Genomic DNA, 19,670 nt, shown 5'->3' with positions numbered 1-19,670 from the left:
TGGTTCACTCAACACCTGTGATAACAAGAACCTAGTTTCAGCAGCTTTCGAGCAAGAAGGCAAAGCTTCCCCAAAATGTGCAAGGCAGAATGTTTTCCTTACAGTAGCTAATCTAGGAAGCTGGATGAGGGAGTGTCCCCATCCCTTATAATAATAATTTATTATGTATACCCTGCTCATCTGGCCTGGCCTCCCCAGCCACTCTGGGCAGCTCCCAGCAGAATATTAAAGACACGATAAAACTTCAAACATAAAAAAACTTCCCTAAACAGGACTGCCTTCAGATGTCTTCTAAAAGTCAGATAATTGCTTATTTCCTTGGTTCTGATAGGAGGGCGTTCCGCAGGGCAGGCACCACTACTGAGAAGGCCCTCTGCCTGGTTCCCTGTAACCTCACTTCTTGCAGTGAGGGAACCACCAGAAGGCCCTCAGACCTCAGTGTCTGGGCTGAACAATGAGGGTGGAGACACTCCTTCATGTATACTGGGATGAGGCCATTTAGGGCTTTAAAGGTCAGCACCAACACTTTGAATTGTGATCAGAAAAGTATTGGGAGCCAATGTAGGTCTTTCAGGACCGGTGTTATATGGTCTTGGTGGCCACTCCCAGTCACAAGTCTAGCTGCCACATTCTGGATTAGTTGTAGTTTTCATGTCACCTTCAAAGGCAGCCCCACATAGAGCGCATTGCAATAGTCCAAGCAGGAGATAACTAAAGCATGCACCACTCTGGTGAGACAGTCTGCGGGCAGGTAGGGTCTCAGCCTGTGTACCAGATGGAGCTGGTAAACAGCTGCCCTGGACACAGCACTGACCTGTGCATCCATGGACAGCTGTGAGTCCAAAATGACTCCCAGGCTGTGCACCTGGTCCTTCAGGGGCACAGGTACCCCATTCAGGACCAGGGAGTCCTCCACACCAGCCCGCCTCCTGTCCCCCAAAACATTACTTTTGTCTTTCAGGATTCAACCCTTGATCTGTAGTTATTCTGTAGGTGTATCTGTAGATTCACAGCCACACCATATTTACTCCCCAGGGCTCTTTTAAAAGAACCTTATGGTGCCAGCCCCACACACTATTTTTCCCTTTTCTTTTCTTTTTGCCCTGAGCACAGTTAATTGTGTACAATTACAGGTAGTTGTGTTTCCTGAAGCAGTCCTGCAAAAGGATCTTCTTGGTGATGATGCCAAGATTGTGGAATTCCCTACTGGAAGAGATCGCCTTCTAAAACATTATCTGTTGTTTTATATTTTTTACTCTAAAATTTAAGTCAAAATTTTATATCTTTGCACTGCTATCTTTTTGATGTTTTAATTTAATTCCTGCCATTTTTAGCTGTGGTGATATATGTACTATTTTCTATTCTTTTCTATTGTTTTGATGTATTTTTATATTCTTATTATAAGCCACTTTTATTGCTTTAATAGAAAAAATGGAGATGAATGATAAACTAAACTAGTTCAATTAGATATGCTATACTGTTATCTTATTCAAATTTGTAATCTTAAGCAGTGGAAGTCATTTCTGCTTTTTAAAAAAAGATTAAAAGTTATTCTCCTATCTCTATTTATTGCCACAACTACATTTAAAATGAAAAGAAAGGGTGGTGTATTTCAGTCAAATAGTGACCGCTTCAACAAAATGGTGTACAGTGGAACCTTGGTTTCTGAATGTAATTCTTTCTGGAAGACCGTTCGACTTCCGAAATGTTTGAAAACCGAGAAGCAATGTGCGGATGGAAAAATCCATTGAGAAGAAAGAAAAACATGCTGTGAAAGCCATTCAACTTCTGAGGCGCGTTCGGAAATGGAAGCAATTACTTCTGGATTTTCGGCATTTGGCTTCTGAGACGTTTGGCTTCTGAGACGCTCAAAAACCAAGGTTCCACTGCAGCATTATTCTGAAATCCTTTCCCCCCCCATATTGGTTATTTTTCATTCAAAGGCCCACTTCTAGGGAATAAAGTACATGATATATCCAGAACTAGCCTTACATTTATGAATTTCAGGTTAAATACTTCATTTCCTTCAATGGGCTTATGGGTGCTCCAGAGAGTTAATTAAACATAAAACTGGAATCAAACTTACCATTCCTAAATGAAGGAGAGATTCTGAATCTGATAAGATTGGAAGGATAATTTATGAGAAGGCCTTTAAGCCACAAAGAGCTGAGGCAATATTTTAGCAAGAAATTAAGCATCCATTCTAGGCAAACAATCTGACACACCGATATCGAATTCTCAGTGGTTCATGTGTGTTCATCAATTCTTTTTTAGAGAAGAATCATGGAGAATGTCTGGGTGGTGATGGGGAACATTAGATTGCCTTAAAGCTATTGGGAGAACAGTTTGGGGCTACAAGCAACTGTGGTAACAGGGTTTGTTGCATGAACCGGTATTTTCTTTCATACCAGCAAGTTCTCTCTGCTGAAGATGGACAAATTGAAATTGAAAAACTTTATTGTCACTTGTACAACTTGTATACAGTGAGATTACACGAGCACCCCCCACTCAACTCTCTTAGTCTTAAGTCCCCTCATATACTGACTCACACCCACCAAACCCGAAAGTCACTTGCCCTGTTGTTATCTTTTCATTCAGCAGCCTAACAGCCGACGGATAGAAGCTGTTCTTTACCCTGTTGGTGCAACTAATCATGCTTCTATATCTTCTGCCTGAGGGCAGGAGATCAAGAAATTGCTGGCTAGGGTGTGAATCATCCCTGATAATTTTCCTCACTCTCCTGAGGCAATGTTCTTCCACTATTTCATCTAGCGGATTCACGGGACAGCCCATAATATCTTGTACTGTATTCACCACCCTTCCTATTCATTCACACTTCCTATCAGTTGATGTTAAACCAGCGTACCACACCATGATGCAGTATGAAAGGACACTTTCTACTATTGTCCTTTATTATCTACTTTCTAATACGTGGATTCTGTTTTAGACCTGTGCACCCATCCATGCCCTAACATTCCTGGATCACTACAAGGCAGAGAACCTTGGGAGATCCTATTCTCACTCGGACTTTTGCAAACAATGTTATATACAAGTGACATATTTGCCAGTTCAGCTGCACTGATGGCTCCCCCCACCCCGAACTATAAATCAGGCACATCTACAACAACAGTATTATTGTACTATAATGTGTGGTTTCACACAGCTTTGCCATTTTACCCCTCCCCTCATTTCTCTCTCTCTCTCCTCCTCAAAGTTAACTTCAGTTTGGATATCAATCAAATACTTTCTCAGACTGCTTCATGCAGCAGTGACCCTAATGAAATAAATAACTCTTTTTAGTACTGAAAAGAATTGGATCTCAGGGGCTTTATATCAAAACTATCTCTGTAAGCAATTTCATGGTCTGTGGTATAGTACATGCATGTATTATTAAATACTTTGTATATATATTTAAAAACTTCTTTCTGGTGTTTCAGCTCCTTTTTTTTCTTTCTATGTAATGATCTACTTTTCTTTTCCCTTCCTAAATAATAATATTTTCAGTAACTGAAAATTGTTTGCCCTAAATACACATTAATGATTTTAGTTTAAAAATTATGTTTGAGTGGTGGGCAGAAAACTTTCCCCTTTTTTTCTAAACAGTCTAGAGACCAATTAAATGCATCTCTAAATTGCTGACTGACTGAGATTTTTATCCACGGAGTTCTCTTTTCAGACCTGCCTAACTCAATACTTTCCCTCTTGCGTGGACTACTTTACAGCTGGAAGGTTTTTCTTCAGCACTTGGGAAATGTAATGAAGTGGATGTATATTTTATAAATGCATACAGCACTGATAAGGAAAAAAATCATGGGGTGCGGGGATTTGCTCCACTGCCCAGCTCATCGGGGTGCCAGTCCCCATGTGCCTCTCTGGTCAGCAAAAGAAGGAGTCTCCAGACAAGTTAAAGAAGCAAAACAGCAGCCAGTAGACCTGATCCTTATTTGTTGCAACAACGTTCAAATACACAAAGAGTGGGAACTCCAAGCATGGGGTTGTGTGAATCTCTCCCCATTTCCCATTATACATTTTTCAACAGCATCATCAATACATCACGAATATGTCACAAAGTAGGAGTGTTTGGGGGATGCGGGTGGCGCTGTGGGTTAAACCACAGAGCCTAGGACTTGCCGATCAGAAGGTTGGCAGTTCGAATCCCCTTGAGAAGGTGAGCTCCCCCGGGTTCTGTATATTTTTCCCATCGATCTCAAGATTTGTAATCGTATTTAACTTCTGTCTTTTTTTCAACTGCCACGCCAGTAATTTCCCACATTTATTGGCTGACTCAAAAGTCCTTTGTCTCATTTGTTTAATTTTCCATTCCACTTCCTCATTAATCAGTTTCATATATTGCACCTGATATAACTTAATCTCTCTTAGGATCTCTTTTGAGTTTGGTTTAGCTCTTAACTTCTTCTCCCCTTGTTTTATTTTCTCCAAAATTTTCCCGGAGGAGATTAGAAGGTGTTTCCAGAGATATTTTAAACAACTTTATATGCAAGGGCCGCAGAAAGAAACTGAGATAGACCAATTCTTAAGAACCAATGGATTACAAAAAATATCTACAGAAAATAAAATACTATTGAATAATCAGATTACAGAACAAGAAATTGAAGGTGCCATTCAGAACATGCAATTGGGCAAATCTCCAGGACCGGACGGACTAACCTCCAAATATTATAGGACTTTGAAAGACTTTTTAATTCAACCATTAAAGGAGGTGTGCAACAAGATTTTGGAAGGGAAAAGGGCGCCTGATTCGTGGAAAGAAGCATACATCACATTGATACCCAAGTCAGAAGCAGAAAAGACACAACTAAAGAACTACCGTCCCATCTCCCTCCTGAATGTGGATTACAAAATTTTTGCAGATATCTTAGCTAACAGACTTAAAAAAGTGTTAGTCGAAGTAATACACAAGGACCAGGCAGGCTTTCTTCCAGGCAGACACTTATCTGATAACACAAGGAATATAATTGACATTTTGGAGTTGCTGCAAATGAACATTAATACGAAAGCTGTATTAGTTTTTATTGATGCGGAGAAAGCCTTTGATAATATTTCTTGGAGTTTTATGAAGAAAAATTTGAAAGGGATGGGAGTGGGACAGGGGTTTGAAAATGGTATAGGAGCAATTTATTCGGAACAAAAAGCAAAATTGATTGTAAACAATGTGGTGACTGAAGATTTTATGATAGAAAAAGGAACACGTCAGGGTTGCCCTATCTCTCCATTATTATTTATCTCGGTCCTGGAGGTGCTGTTGAACATGATTAGAGGGGACCGGTCTATTAAAGGAATACAGGTCGGAGCCAAACAATATAAATTGAAAGCTTTTGCAGATGATTTGGTTTTAACTTTACAGGAGCCGGAATCTAGTATGAAAAGAGCTTTGGAATTGATTAAAGAATTTGGTCATGTGGCTGGATTTAGATTAAACAAGTTAAAAACTAAAGTATTAGAGAAGAATTTAACTCCATTGGAAAAGGATAGGTTTCAGAATGAAACAGGTTTAACTGTGGTTAAGAAAGTGAAATACCTAGGGATTAATATGACTGCGAAAAATTTGAACTTATTTAAAGAGAACTATGAGAAATGTTGGTCAGAAGTTAAAAAGGACTTAGAAATCTGGTCTAACTTGAAGCTTTCCTTGCTGGGCCGAATTGCAGCTATAAAGATGAATGTATTGCCAAAAATGTTATTTTTGTTTCAATCTTTGCAAATTTTGGACAAGATGGACTGTTTCAAGAAGTGGCAGAGAGATATCTCTAGATTTGTCTGGCAGGGCAAGAAACCCAGAATAAAGTTTAAAATTTTAACTGATGTAAAAGAAAGAGGTGGATTTGCCCTGCCAGACCTTAAATTGTATTATGAATCAGCAGCATTCTGCTGGTTAAAAGACTGGCTGCTTCTTGAGAACACGGACATTTTGGATTTAGAAGGTTTTAACAATGTTTTTGGGTGGCATGCATATCTGTGGTATGACAAGGTTAAAGCTCATAAGGCATTTAAAAACCATATTGTTAGGAAATCTCTGTTTAACATCTGGACAAGATATAAAGATTTGCTGGAAAGCAAAACCCCAAGGTGGTTGTCACCTATGGAAGCTAAGGCTCAGAAAAAGCTCAATATGGAGGCCAAATGGCCAAAATATTGGGAAATTTTGGAACAAGAAGGTGGCAGTTTGAAACTGCAGAGTTTTGAAAAATTAAAAGACAAAGTGCGAGATTGGCTTCATTATTATCAAATAAGAGAGGCCTATAATTTGGACAAAAAAATTGGCTTCCAGGTGGAGAAATCAAAATTGGAAACAACTGTTAGAACCAAAAACTAAGATTCTGTCAAAGATGTATAACTTGCTGCTGAAATGGAACACCCAGGATGAAACGGTCAAATCAGCAATGATTAAATGGGCGCAGGGTATAGGTCATAACATTATGTTCGCTGACTGGGAGCAGTTGTGGACCACCGGCATGAAATTTACGGCATGTATTGCCTTAAAGGAGAATATTATGAAAATGATTTATAGGTGGTACATGACCCCAGTCAAGCTCGCAAAAATTTATCACCTGCCTGACAATAAGTGTTGGAAATGTAAAGAAGCTGAGGGAACTTTCTTTCACCTTTGGTGGACATGCCCAAGGGTCAAGGCTTACTGGGAAATGATATATAATGAACTCAAGAAGGTATTTAAAAGTACCTTTCCTAAGAAACCAGAGGCCTTTCTTTTGGGCATAGTTGGCCAAAGGGTGCCAAAGAAAGATAGAACATTTTTCATGTATGCAACAACAGCAGCAAGAATACTGCTTGCTAAGTTTTGGAAGACACAAGATCTACCCACCGTGGAGGACTGGCAGACGCAAGTAATTGACTACATGGAGATGGCTGAAATGACTGGCAGAATCCGTGACCAGGGAGAAGATCTGATTGAACAGGACTGGAAAAAGTTTAAGGACTATTTACAAAAATATTGCAAAATCTCTGAGTGTTAATATGATGTGGGAAGTGAAGGTAACAGGGTTGGTGTGACTTGGTTAAATGTGAATTAAAAGAAGAATGTTTAAAAGGACAGGGGGATATGAACAGAACACTATTATGTCATAGTATATAAGATGAGGTATGGACCATAAATAATGGAAAATTGGGACATAATAATTAGAAGAATATAAAATTAGGTATGGCTTAAATAAGGTTTTGAATTTGCTGAAATGGATTGGAATAAAGAGGAACACAAAAAAGGGGGACATGAGGAGGTCAAGACAGAGGGGGATGGAATCTTACAAATTTAAGAAAAAGGGTTTTTTATATTTTCTTTTTCTTTTCTTTTTATCTTTCTTCTTTTTTGCTATATATTTTTGTTTTTCTGTTGTATCACTTTTTTATATGAACTTTATGTATGGAAATGATACGTTTTGAAATGATGAATTTTCTGTTTTGTTTTGTAAAATCTCAATAAATATCTATTTAAAAAAAAAAAAAGAGAAGGTGAGCTCCCATTGCTCGGTCCCTGCTCCTGCCAACCTAGCAGTCTGAAAGCACGTCAAAGTGCAAGTAGATAAATAGGTACCACTCTGGCGGGAAGGTAAACAGCGTTTCCCTGCGCTGCTCTGGTTCACCAGAAGTGGCTTAGTCATGCTGGCCACATGACCCGGAAGCTGTCTGCGGACAAACACTGGCTCCCTCGGCCAATAAAGCAAGATGAGCGCCGCAACCCCAGAGTCGGCCACGACTGGACCTAAAGGTCAGGGGTCCCTTTACCTTTACTAGGAGTGTTTGGCATGTAGAAACATGAGTCCATAAAGCATCTCCTCCTAACAGAGGGGAGGGGGTTGTGAGTGGGGGCCAGTTCCCCCTTCTGCAGGAGGATGTCTTCTACCCCCTGCGTCAGCTTACCTGGCTGCTGTGCCGCGCCTGTAGGCCAGCCAATCGGGCTGGCTTGGGGGCGGGGTTTAGCCACATTTAAGCGGCCGTGGCAGCTCCGTGCCCTCATTGTGCGCCCAGAAGTCGACGGATCACCCACCCTCCCTCCCTTTAAGTCATATCTATGCTTCTGACCTTGCTATGGACTTTGGTTGATTGCCCTGGTTGCCCAGGGGGCCTGGTAGGAATTTTTACCCATTTGGTAAATTGGCACAAGCCTCTTGGTCTTCCACCTACCTCATAGCAATTCATCACAACTTTGGGGTATTGGCGGTTAGGCATTGGAATATGTGTCGTGTGTTGGTGGGCAGGGTGTGGCCATCACCTACCCCTCCCCTTTTGGGTATTCCGTTAAAGGAATCCAGTGGTCGTGGATCCTGTCCGATGCCCTGCTGGTGGCTAGGGCCATGGCACGACTCCCGGTGACATTAGGGGAAGCTTCCAGTTGTATTTGCGTGGACAGGCGGAGTCCCCAGATCCCCCGCGGTCCCCCCGTCATGCGGAATAATGACTCGAGACAACGTGCTATGGGATTAAATTGGCCACAACTTTATTAAATTTCAAATGTGGGTAGACCTTGGCATTGGGCGTTCCCCCTCCCCAGTCCCCAGCTGGGGACCTAGGGAGCATCAGGGTTATCCAGTGTGTGTGGGGGGGATGGGCCGGCTCTGGAGAACATATGTTCAAGCAGAGACAGCCGCCCCCGTTACGCCGCCGCCGCAGGGGAGAGCAATGACAACCTTTCGGCACACGGCCAAAGCCTCCCTTCAGAAACCCCTTTAACGGGGAACCCTGGTATCGCCGCCGCAAAGAGGAAGATGGACTAAAGGATTCCGCCCAAGGCCTGATACCGCCAAAGTTGTGACGTTTTGCTACGGGAAAGGCGAAACCTGCCAATGCAGGGAAATTCCTTTCCGGCCCTTTAACAGCGACCTTACGTAGCAGCGCCCGCATACCTGTGAAGAAAAGTTAACCTGCGAAACCTGTGAAGAAAAGTTAACCTTCAAAATAAGACATTAACTGAGGGTGGGTAGGGTGGGAGAAGCTCTGGAGCCAAGTGAGGATTCCCAGGTAAGATCCTCCCTCTATTGTGTGGGCAGGTAATCCCTCCCCTACCTGGACTGATCTCCTTGGCAACGCTTCCCCCAGGTGGGATTGGGCAAATGACTGAGGTAGGCGGAGACCCCACGTATCCCACCTGAGGGAAGGCAAGGCCAAGCCTAAGCTATTGGAGCCGCTCCAGATCCAGGGGCTGCACGCGTCCACGCAAAGGGCGCCCCCCGTTTTTAAGCGGGGAGCGGTCATTGCATCAACAAGCTCCTCCCACTGGTTTTTAACCTTTGGATGACTCCCTGCTGAACGGGGTGGAGTCATGTATAGATTGCTTGATCCAATGCCTAAGGCAATACCACTCACACACTGTAACCAATAAAGTTGTGGCCTTCTTTAGCCCACTAATCTAAAATACATGTGTCCCTGTGTCTTACTCATCTCTAAGTGGATGGCGGGTCCTCGACTCACAACCCACCCCTGTCAATAACCCCAGTTCCCAACACCTTTTAACTACGCTCTTCCCCAAAGAGCAATAAAAGTATTTACATATCCCCCTAGCTGCAAGGCTTTCCTGTGCTTCTCCTTTGAAAGTATCAGGATTCAACCCACCAACCTGATGGATTTCTGTATGGGGTATGTGCTGCCCTTGATCGCTTCCTGCCTCCTATTGTGAGGTTAAGGTCACATCTTATAGAGGAGCAAGGAGTATGTGACCTTATGCTTAAGGGATTATGGAGGCAGGGTGAGGCCTGGATTCCCCTCTTCCAGAGGAGTCATTAGCCGTTGTAACCAAGAAAATCAGTCAAGCCGTTGAATTTTGGTGATTATTTGTGAAGTTTCTACAGTTTTCTGTACAGTCATACCTCAGGTTACAGATGCTTCAGGTTGCGTTTTTTCGGGTTGCAGATTGCCGAAACCCGGCAGTTCCGGAATGGGTTACTTCCGGGCTTCGGCAGTCGTGCATGCGCAGAAGTGCTAAATCACGCTTTGCGCATGTGCAAAAGCGCCAAATTGCAACTCGCATGTGTGCAGATGCAGGTTGCGAATGCTGTGGGTTGTGAACATGCATCCCACATGGATCACGTTTGCAACCCAAGCGTCCACTGTATTGGATTGTCAGAGGAAACAGTACGATACATGGTATCGACTTATTGCTACAATTTTATAGACTGCTTTTCGGAGCTTCTTTGCTGTTGTGCATTTATGGTGCTTGTGTAAACGGTCATTGTCCTGGCTTTAGTTCGAGGCTGTGGTGGGAACTTGGGGTTTTTGGGGAGTCATTTAACACACACCCCGATTCCTGGTTTTAACAGCACTTCATGGAACTGAATTCTATGAGCATATAGAACTGAATTCTCTGCAAGTGTAATTGCACACAGGAGTTGTGTGGATATTTTGTTAGCCCTTGCAATCCACTTCGGCTGCCTTCCTTTGCATAAGTCCAGGCAACTATGAGAGTGCAGGAATGGGTAAGAATTAGGTAACTGATGTAAATAAAACCCATGTGCCAACACTTCTCCATAAACATAGATGGCACTCAACTCTGTTTCTTCTTTTTGTACTTATTCTTTATACACTTACATTAGTCCTCTTCATGCACAAAATGTCTGGAGAAATGAAAAAGTAAGATTGTGCCTTCTAGCTCTATGCCCAACTTGCACATGGATCAGGCCTTCTGGACAAAGCCATTGTATGAATAAGTTGTACACACTGTTAGATTCCAGTGGAGCAAATAGCTAATTGGAGTGGCCAAATAGAATAGCTTCATCAGCTATCCAATAATTTAATTAGACAGCACGTATATGATATCGAGCGACAGAATAATTTGGCCACAATGAGGAAATTTTGTCCATGGTATGGTTTTTTTTTCACCTAGTCATTTTGACACTTTGGCTTCCTATTGGCAAAATTTGACAATTCCAAAATGCAGACGCGCTTTCACTTTTGCAAGATAGAATATACTGCCTTCGGCTGAGATATGGTTAAGATCAATAATTATCCCAATCTTTAAAAATGGCGACCCAAAAGAACCAAGGAATTATAGACCGATAAGCCTATTATCAGTGATAGGGAAAATCTACGCTAAGCACCTTTTATCTAAACTCCTTACCTGGATGAAAAATCTAAATTTACCAGGGAAAGAACAAATAGGTTTCTCCAAAGGTTGCTCTACATTAGACCATTGCCTTATACTTATGCATTTGGTTGAAAAATACAGATCTCAAAGGCAATCTAAGATATATGCTGCTTTTGTAGATTTTCGTGGTGCATTTGACTCAATTGACCGCCCAAAGCTGTGGAGGAAACTCGCAGAATTAAAAATTGATCAGCGCTTATTGATCCTAATAAAAAATTTATACTCTTCCAATATCTGTCAAGTCAAACTTAACACCAAAGGTCACCTTTCATCAGACATCCCAAACTCGAAAGGGGTAAAACAAGGGTGTATTCTTGCCCCCTTCCTATTTAATTTATTTTTATCAGATTTGCCAGATCACCTTCAAAAAATAGAATCACATGCCCCTAAACTTAATCAGAAACCAGTTTCTCTATTATTATACGCAGACGATGCTGTTCTACTATCATTAACGAGCTTGGGTCTGAAACGCCTTATATCTTCTCTGATCCTTTACTGCGAATGTAACAAGCTCTCTATAAATTACGAGAAGACAAAAATTTTGGTCTTCTCGAATGGTTGGAAATTAGAGAAATGGAAAATAAGAGGGCAGGAAATTCAACAAGTGAAAATCTATAGGTATCTGGGAATCTTATTCCAGAGCAATTTAGGGTGGGCAAATCATTGCACAAATGCCATAAAACAGGCAAAGTGCACCTCATCAGCTGTTGCCCGTTTTTATTATCAGAAAGGCAATCAATTTATTCCTGCGGCCAATCAGATATTCCAAACAAAAGTGCAATCCCAGATACTCTATGGAATCCCGCTATGGGTCCAAGCATATAATAGTGATTTAAAAAAGATTCACTCCAGCTTTCTGAGACGTATTCTTGGACTCCCAGCTGTGATCAAATATGAAACAATGTGTGCAGAAATAGGCATACACACAATGGAATATTGGGCCTGGTCCACCTCAATAAAGTACTGGTTACGCTGCCATTTTCGCTGCCCTCCATCAAGTCTGCTCGCTGATTTGCTCAAAGACTCCTACAAATCAAGATGGTATCAGTACCTCGAAAAAAAGATTGAATCTTTAGGCATCGAGCTGGAGCCCCTGTACAATTCTAATGAGCAATACATTTTCCATAATATCCTAACTAGACTAAAGGATGTCGAGAGGCAAAATATTATGGCAGCTGTAAACAAAATTTGTTCGCCCATATTCTATGATTTAAATATCTTAGATAGCAGAGCCAATTACGTCACCAAATTAATAATTCCAGCCCAACGTAGGGCTTTTATGCTGGCCCGTTTGAATGTTTTTCCCTCAGCATTTGTCAGGGGAAGATATCAAAACATCCCTAGAAATAAGAGATTCTGCAGATGTTCTATGAATGTCCCGGACACGGTAGAGCACATTCTCTTTCAGTGCCCATTGTACAGTACGCTCCGTCAACGCGTGCTGTCCCCTCTTCTGGGTGGTCTGGAGCCCCAACAAGGTGAATGTGTGGGATTCTGCCTATCCGACGTTGACCAAAGGGTAACGGCGGGGGTAGCCGAGTTTTTGGTAGCAGTCCTCCAAGGAGCAGGTTAACAAGGAAAACCACTGATTTTATATGTATATATATATATATGTATGTAGCCAACTGCTGCCTTTCTGTTTATATCTCAAGGCTTTTATATGTTTCTTTCTCTTTTATCGTTTTATTTGTATAATGCCTAATAAAGGTTTGAATAAGTAGCCTTCGGCTGCACTTAAGAGTCAGTTTCAAAAAATTCCACTGGAAAAACTGTTATGTCCATGTGGAGATAGCAGTATAAAGTCAGTGGCTCATGTGCTTCTGGCTTGCACTCTTTATAAAGATTTGAGGAGTACAGTTCTTATGTATTTTGTATAGTTAAGTTTTTATCTCTATCTTCAGTACATTTTATTTTATTTTATTGCCATGGCTAGTGGCTGCTGCAAATAAATATTCTTCTGATTCAATCTGGGCAACGTTAAGCACATAAGCCAGTCTCCAACTATAGTAGACCAAGTGTCCAGGAGCAGGTAGCATGGTCTGAGATAGGCAAGAGTTCCTATTCATAATGCAAGAATGGTAAGGTTGAAGGGCCAGAGGCAGAGGACCTAATTCTGTGTTAAAAAGTGTACTATGAATGCATAAAGTCCCAGGTCCAGTCCCTGACATATCCAGGGATAAGCCTAAAGGCCTGGAGAGCCATTGCCATCCTGTGTAGACAATACAGAGGTGGATGGATCAGTGATCTGACTCAGTATAACACAGCTGCCTATGTTTCAGTACAAACAGATGGTCATATTCCACAAGGGAGCGAGGCAGGCCATAGGAGTCTCTAAAGCATCCACTCTCTCCGATTAGATGCCAGACCGAGGAACAAAGCCTGAGGGCTGCAGTTATATAAAGCCAGCCTTGGGATGGGGAAAGAATTTTGTTTGGTTTACTTTTTTGCAGTGAACTGATCCGGTCCGACACTCCCAACCTTGCTTGTGGATTGTGACTCAATTCCCCATCACATTAAACGCTTCTCCAGATTTTCCAAGTGCAGATGCACACGCAAAAATGTGTGTTTTGTTTAAAAGTTGCATACAACAGGTGGGTTTTACAGGTGAACGCACTGAAAAGCATGGGAAAATGTCTGTTTTATTTGCACATGTCCACTCCCTCCAGCAGCACAGCACTGCAGCCCAAGAACCACAACTGCAGTTCAAGCTTCACCATACCCCATTCATCCTCCTTGGCAGTCTTGCATCTGCCCAGCCCACCAGTGAACAGAATTTCCAGTCTGAGATAGATTGAGTTGGGGATGTTCCTTCACCTACTCTGTACTGAAGGCTGGGAGCAATAAACGTGTAGGGGTGGGTGCTGATAAACAGGTTAATTTGGTCACATAGTTGGCAGGATGCCTAGGGAGAATTAATGTGGGTTAAGGGAACATTTGAGCATCCATTGGCACCTTTGTCTATGAAGGGTATTTTTCCGGAGACCAGATGCCCTGGCTTGTGGGTCCCTTAGGTTGCATTCACATGACAGCTTATTTCATTTTCACAACATTTCCCAAACTGTTAATTTCCACGTTATATCTGAGCTTGCAGAAAATGAAAAAACCACATCTGGAACCAGAGTGGAACCATGGTGGAATATAGAACAAACTTAGCACTCATTTCCATATTATTTTCAAGCAGGTCCCCCCCCCAAAAAATTTGCAATATATTCCACTATAGTTCCAGATGTACCTTTTACATCATATGGAAAAGTCATGAAAGTGGAAGGAACGGCCTTAATCTCGACATGGAACTTCCTTGAGGCTAACCTATCACACCTGACTGGAGTCGTAAGAGATGTTGAGGGCAGGAAGACTTCTGTTCCCTGTAAGGTAAGACTCAAGGTTAGGTCATGCCTTTTGGCATGGGTAAGGGGCAAGTTTGGGAAATGTTGTAGAAATGAAATAAGCTTATGGGACGTGGGTGGCACTGTGGTCTAAACCACTGAGCCTTGGGCTTGCTGATCAGAAGGTTGCCGGTTCGAATCCCCTTGACAGGGTGAGCTCCTGTTGCTCGGTCCCAGCTCCTGCCAACCTAGCAGTTCGAAAGCACATCAAAGTGCAAGTAGATAAATAGGTACTCCTCCGGCGGGAAGGTAAACGGGGTTTCCGTGCGCTGCTGTGGTTCGCCAGAAGTGGCTTAGTCATGCTGGCCACATGACCCGGAAGCTGTACGCCAGCTCCCTCGGCCAGTAAAGCGAGATGAGCGCCGCAACCCCAGAGTCGGCCACGACTGGACCTAACGATCAGGGGTCCCTTTATCTTTACCTTAAGGGGTTGGCTTCCCCAAGGATAATGTTAGTTTCCCAAACTTCTCATTTCCCCTACAGATGTTATCAATATAAGAGGCCCTAGTTCAACCCATTTCAAGTTCCATGTCCCTTTATGATGGGTTGGGTCACAAAATGCACACAAAAGGATGGAATAGCACACCACAGAACAAACAGGGTTCTTATGCAGCAACTCAGCTCATTCCTAAACCTGCCATCATATTGTCTGCTATCCAGTTTGCCTGGCACAGGTGGGCTGGTAAACTGCCATAGAACTTTCTGGTCATTATTTCATTATTTGGGTGAGGCTGCAGAGCAGCAAGCATCAGGCTAATAGCTTCATCTGCCTGAGATCTGTCTTGTTGCTACCAGACTATATACATTCAGTTCCCCAGCACGTATATGCATCTAGGCTTTGTCTGCACAACTGGTAGCTTACATTTCTGTACCCTGCATGATAAACATTTTGCAATTCCTCACTGATCTGTTTTTAAAACTTTGACCTTATTTGAAGAATTACAGCTGTGAAACTAGATTAGTAATTAATTTGGAAACCTGATCAGGATACCTACTAGAGAAAAAATGCACCGACAAAATGCAATTACGTTTCAAATTCACCCATACATTGCAAATAGCATTTTCTGCTTTCTGTAGAGTTCTCTGGATGACAACATGTTGCTCACAATTCTCCCTATAGATGCAGTTAAAGAGCTTCAAGATTATTATCCAATGCAATGGACTATCCAAAGTCTGCAGTGCAATCAGACAGGGGGAGCATATCATCTAAAATTGCTTCCACATATTCATGTTTAAATATTTAATCATATAGATATCAAAGGCAGAACATAATAAAATTCATTCAGAGGATGAGCTATATAATTAATGTTTGGAGAAATATTTAGAGAGGTGACTCAGCTGAAGGCTTGATCATTCTGGCAATTATGAGGGGGGAGGGGGAATAGCATTTAATGATTTTAATTCTGAATGTGCTGAGGTCTTTGTCTCTGTGGATATTAATATGCAGTGGTCTGTGTCTGTGCCATTATACCTTTTTCTTTTACTAATCGTTTATTTGGGATTCTAACATTTCTTTTTTGACTCTTCCACGCAAGAATTCTCCTTACATCCTTCCCTTCTTCACCCAACCCTCCTTCCCTCTCCCCCAAAATCTTCACACCAGTTCAAATAGAAACATTTAAACAAATGCTAATACAAAAAGAGGATTAAACGAGGATAGAATAACCTCTTTCATCATGAATATTACAAATACGGTGGTACCTCGGGTTACGGATGCTTCAGGTTACAGACACTTCAGGTTCCAGACTCCTCTAATCCAGAAATAATACCTCGGGTTAAGAAATTTGCTTCAGGATGGGAACAGAAATCGCTCGGCGGCAGTGAGAGGCCCCATTAGCTAAAGTGGTACCTCAGGTTAAGAACAGTGTCAGGTTAACAATGGACCTCCAGAACGAATTAAGTTCTTAACCTGAAGTACCACTATAACTAACAAAAAATAACAACACTAACATAATGGAGAGAGAAAATCAACATTGCACTCCGTTTCCCATGTCACTGGGATAAAGCTAAAGGTAAAGGGACCCCTGACCATTAGGTCCAGTTGTGACCGACTCTGGGGTTGCAGTGCTCATCTCGCTTTATTGACCGAGGGAGCCGGCGTACAGCTTCCGGGTCATGTGGCCAGCATGACTAAGCCGCTTCTAGCGAACCAGAGCAGCACACAGAAACGCCGTTTACCTTCCCGCCGGAGTGGTACCTATTTATCTACTTGCACTTTGACGTGCTTTCGAACTGCTAGGTGGGCAGGAGATATCATTGGGATATTACTCAGCAAATAGTTCCAAGAATCCATTCCAACAGATCTTTTCCTTATGCAGTTTGCTAACTAGGACCTTCACATGTGCTGCCTGAAGATCTTGCATCCAGGAGGTCTTGCATCCATCCCTCAGTATCTGGTGAGATACGCGGAAGCAACACAATCAGCGAGGCAGAGACACAACACTAGCTTCCCTGCAGATGGGCAGATGGGTCACTTTCCAGGAGAGGTTGAGGTGATGGAGATCATAGTGTTGTCTGAGTGCACCAGCAGCCTCAATCTAGCACTGATCCCAGTGCACCCACACTCCTCCCAGAAAGTGACCGCAACACACTTGCCAGCAAGCAGGAGGGGAGAGAGGTCTTGTGCTTAGCTCCTGTTTGCAGGCTTTCCTTAGGCATCTGGCTGGTCACTGTGAGAAAAGGATGTTGAATGTTTATCTCAGTGAAGACCTTACTTGGAAAATCAATACAACCCAGGTGGTTAAGAAAGCCCAACAGAGACTCCATCTCCTCAGAGTATTGCGAAAGAACTATGTCAATCAACATTTGATGATCTCCTTCTACCGGTCCACAGTAGAAAGTGTCCTTTCATACTGCATCACCGTGTGGTACGCTGGTTTGACATCAACTGATAGGAAGTGCCTACAGAGGGTGGTGAATACAGCACAAGATAGTATGGGCTGTCCCATGAATCCGCTGGATGAAATAGTGGAAGAACGTTGCCTCAGGAGAGTGAGGAAAATTCTCAGGGTTGAATCACACCCTGGCCGGCACTTTCTTGATCTCCTGCCCTCGGGCAGAATATATAGATGCATGATTAGTCGCACCAACAGGGTAAAGAACAGCTTCTATCCGTGGGCTGTTAGGCTGCTGAATGAAAAGATTACAACAGGGCAACTGACTTTTGGGTTTGGTGGTTGTGTGTCAGTAAACGAGGGGAATTAAGACTAAGAGAGCTGAGTGGGGGGTGCTCATGTGATCTCACTGTATACAACTTGTACAAGTGACAATAAAGTATAAAGTAAAAGTAACTAGATGGTCCATTGGCCCAATCCGGCAGGCTCTTCTTATGTTCTTATGAAGCTAGCATTGCGACTCCACCCAGGGGAGTAGCGTGGGGGAAGGGGCTGCCAGGGCAATGACCCTGGGCAGGTTTTTTCTGGGGGATGCCTCTCATCGCAAAGCAGTTCAGGACGGGCAGGGAGGCGTGAGGAGGATGCAACAGCCATACGGCCTCTGCTGCCCTGCCAGCCCCGAGCCGCTCCAGTGGCACTGGTGGCAAGGACTGGGCTGGCGCGTTATGCCCCCGCTCTGCCACACCGCTGACTCTACCCTACCAAGTGACATGTTTGCGGGTTATTTGCTACTAATGGAGTAAAACACTGACCCTGTGGGAGCATTGCTTCTGCTCTTTTTCCAAATCCGCTCTGCTTTTTTGGTGGGCAGAGTTGCAGCTGGGCATCAGGGCAGTGATTTGGTCAGGGGCGGAGACTGATGCCTCCGTCGCTGTCTGGGCCATGTTGGCCTTGCTGGGCAGGGTCCTGCCCAGGTGTGGCCCCTCTGACCAAACAACACCAGCGGGAGGCATGGCCATGGGAAACTTAAACTGTGACGCGGCCAGGAAGCCATCCTCTCGCACCCTTCGCCAGCACGCAACTGCTACTTTACAGATATGTGACCCTTTGTAACATTTAGATTGTTTATCTCCACGTTAATTCTGGTTAGGACTTTTCTCCAGCAAGTTATTACCTTCACAGTAGATGAATTAAGTCTGCCTGCAGTTACCTACCCCTCCAGAATTCATCATCAGGAAATACACCCAGACACTCAAATATTACAATTTTTTTAATGGATTAGTTTCACATGCAAACCAGCACTTGACATTGTGTCCAAACGTGACAAACTACGGTTTGATCAAACCATAGTTTGCCCTTGCATACCAGGGTCACATAAAAGGATAAAGCCCAACTTTGTGATCGTGCTTTGACCAAACTAGAGTTATTCAAATTCAGACACATATGGCAAACAATGGATTGATCAAACCAGATATTCATTGAGCTGTGCATGTGAGGGAAAAGGGGAGAAAACAAGCAGCAAAAACTCCAAACAACTTGAATGTCATGCCTTTCCAATTTTTAAACTTACAAATTAAGGAGGCTTATATAATCCCAGGCAGTTTGCATTATTCTGATTGGCCTACCAACCATTAATATTAGAAACAAGTGGTGATCTGGTCCCGTGCATTTGAACAGTATTATGGTTTCATGCTCTGTGCTTGGCAAAGTAACCTAACACTGGATAATAAATGTCTGGTTCATAAAAAATTATATTGGTATATGCCTCAACCACACAAAAATAGAAAATATTGACAAATGTGTTCTTCCTATTTTTGCAGTCTACACAAGACACCATACTGTTCATTTGTCCTCTTTGGCAAACATACAGCAATGAAGTGAGAACCCTTACCGTCTCTTCGATTAAGCCTTGCAAATCCTGGGCTGTGACTACTGGACAGCTCCGTTGAACTACTGAACGATGATTGAGGCAAGGCAGACACCAGCTGATCGTGACAATTATCTGTCAGAGAAAAACATCATGCATCAGGCTCGCGCACTTAAACAAGGGCCGTTGAAAACCATAACTAAAACAGAACACTGGCAAACATCAGAATTGACCTTGTACTTTTCTGATCACGTCCCCACAGTGTGTGTCTTGGGTCTATTATAAGTTCCAGTCCTGAGCCGGCACTTTGTATTTGATCAATATTTCATCAGATTACCATGGTGTAATTTACTGGATTCTCTGACTCTTTCAGTGCCCCTTGTTCTAACTTAGCTTTGAAGACAGACTTGATAAATGGACGGGAGCTTACTAGCTATTATTTACGACCAGAACAATTGACACCTGCTAGTTCA

The 19,670-nt window shown here is 42.9% G+C and overlaps 1 protein-coding gene and 1 long non-coding RNA gene across 3 annotated transcripts in view; one reads left to right on the top strand and one right to left on the bottom strand.

The window, feature by feature from the left end:
* Positions 1 to 19,670, bottom strand: part of LOC128423033 (contactin-associated protein-like 4) — a 278,897-nt gene that overhangs the window by 209,750 nt on the left and 49,477 nt on the right. For both annotated transcript variants that reach the window (XM_053407702.1, XM_053407703.1), the window contains exon 2: positions 19,222 to 19,332. In XM_053407702.1, coding sequence (XP_053263677.1) covers positions 19,222 to 19,332 — 111 coding nt within the window. The remainder of the gene's footprint in view (positions 1 to 19,221; positions 19,333 to 19,670) is intronic.
* LOC128423034 (uncharacterized) lies at positions 14,312 to 19,419 on the top strand. Its single transcript, XR_008332652.1, has 2 exons — positions 14,312 to 14,482; positions 19,151 to 19,419. It is a non-coding gene; the product is annotated as an uncharacterized LOC128423034 (long non-coding RNA).

The sequence above is a fragment of the Podarcis raffonei genome, chromosome 11 (genome assembly GCF_027172205.1).
Source record: "Podarcis raffonei isolate rPodRaf1 chromosome 11, rPodRaf1.pri, whole genome shotgun sequence".
NCBI lineage: Eukaryota > Metazoa > Chordata > Lepidosauria > Squamata > Lacertidae > Podarcis > Podarcis raffonei.
The sequence above is the reverse complement of the archived record's forward strand: the minus strand, read 5'-3'. Positions and strand labels throughout refer to the sequence as shown.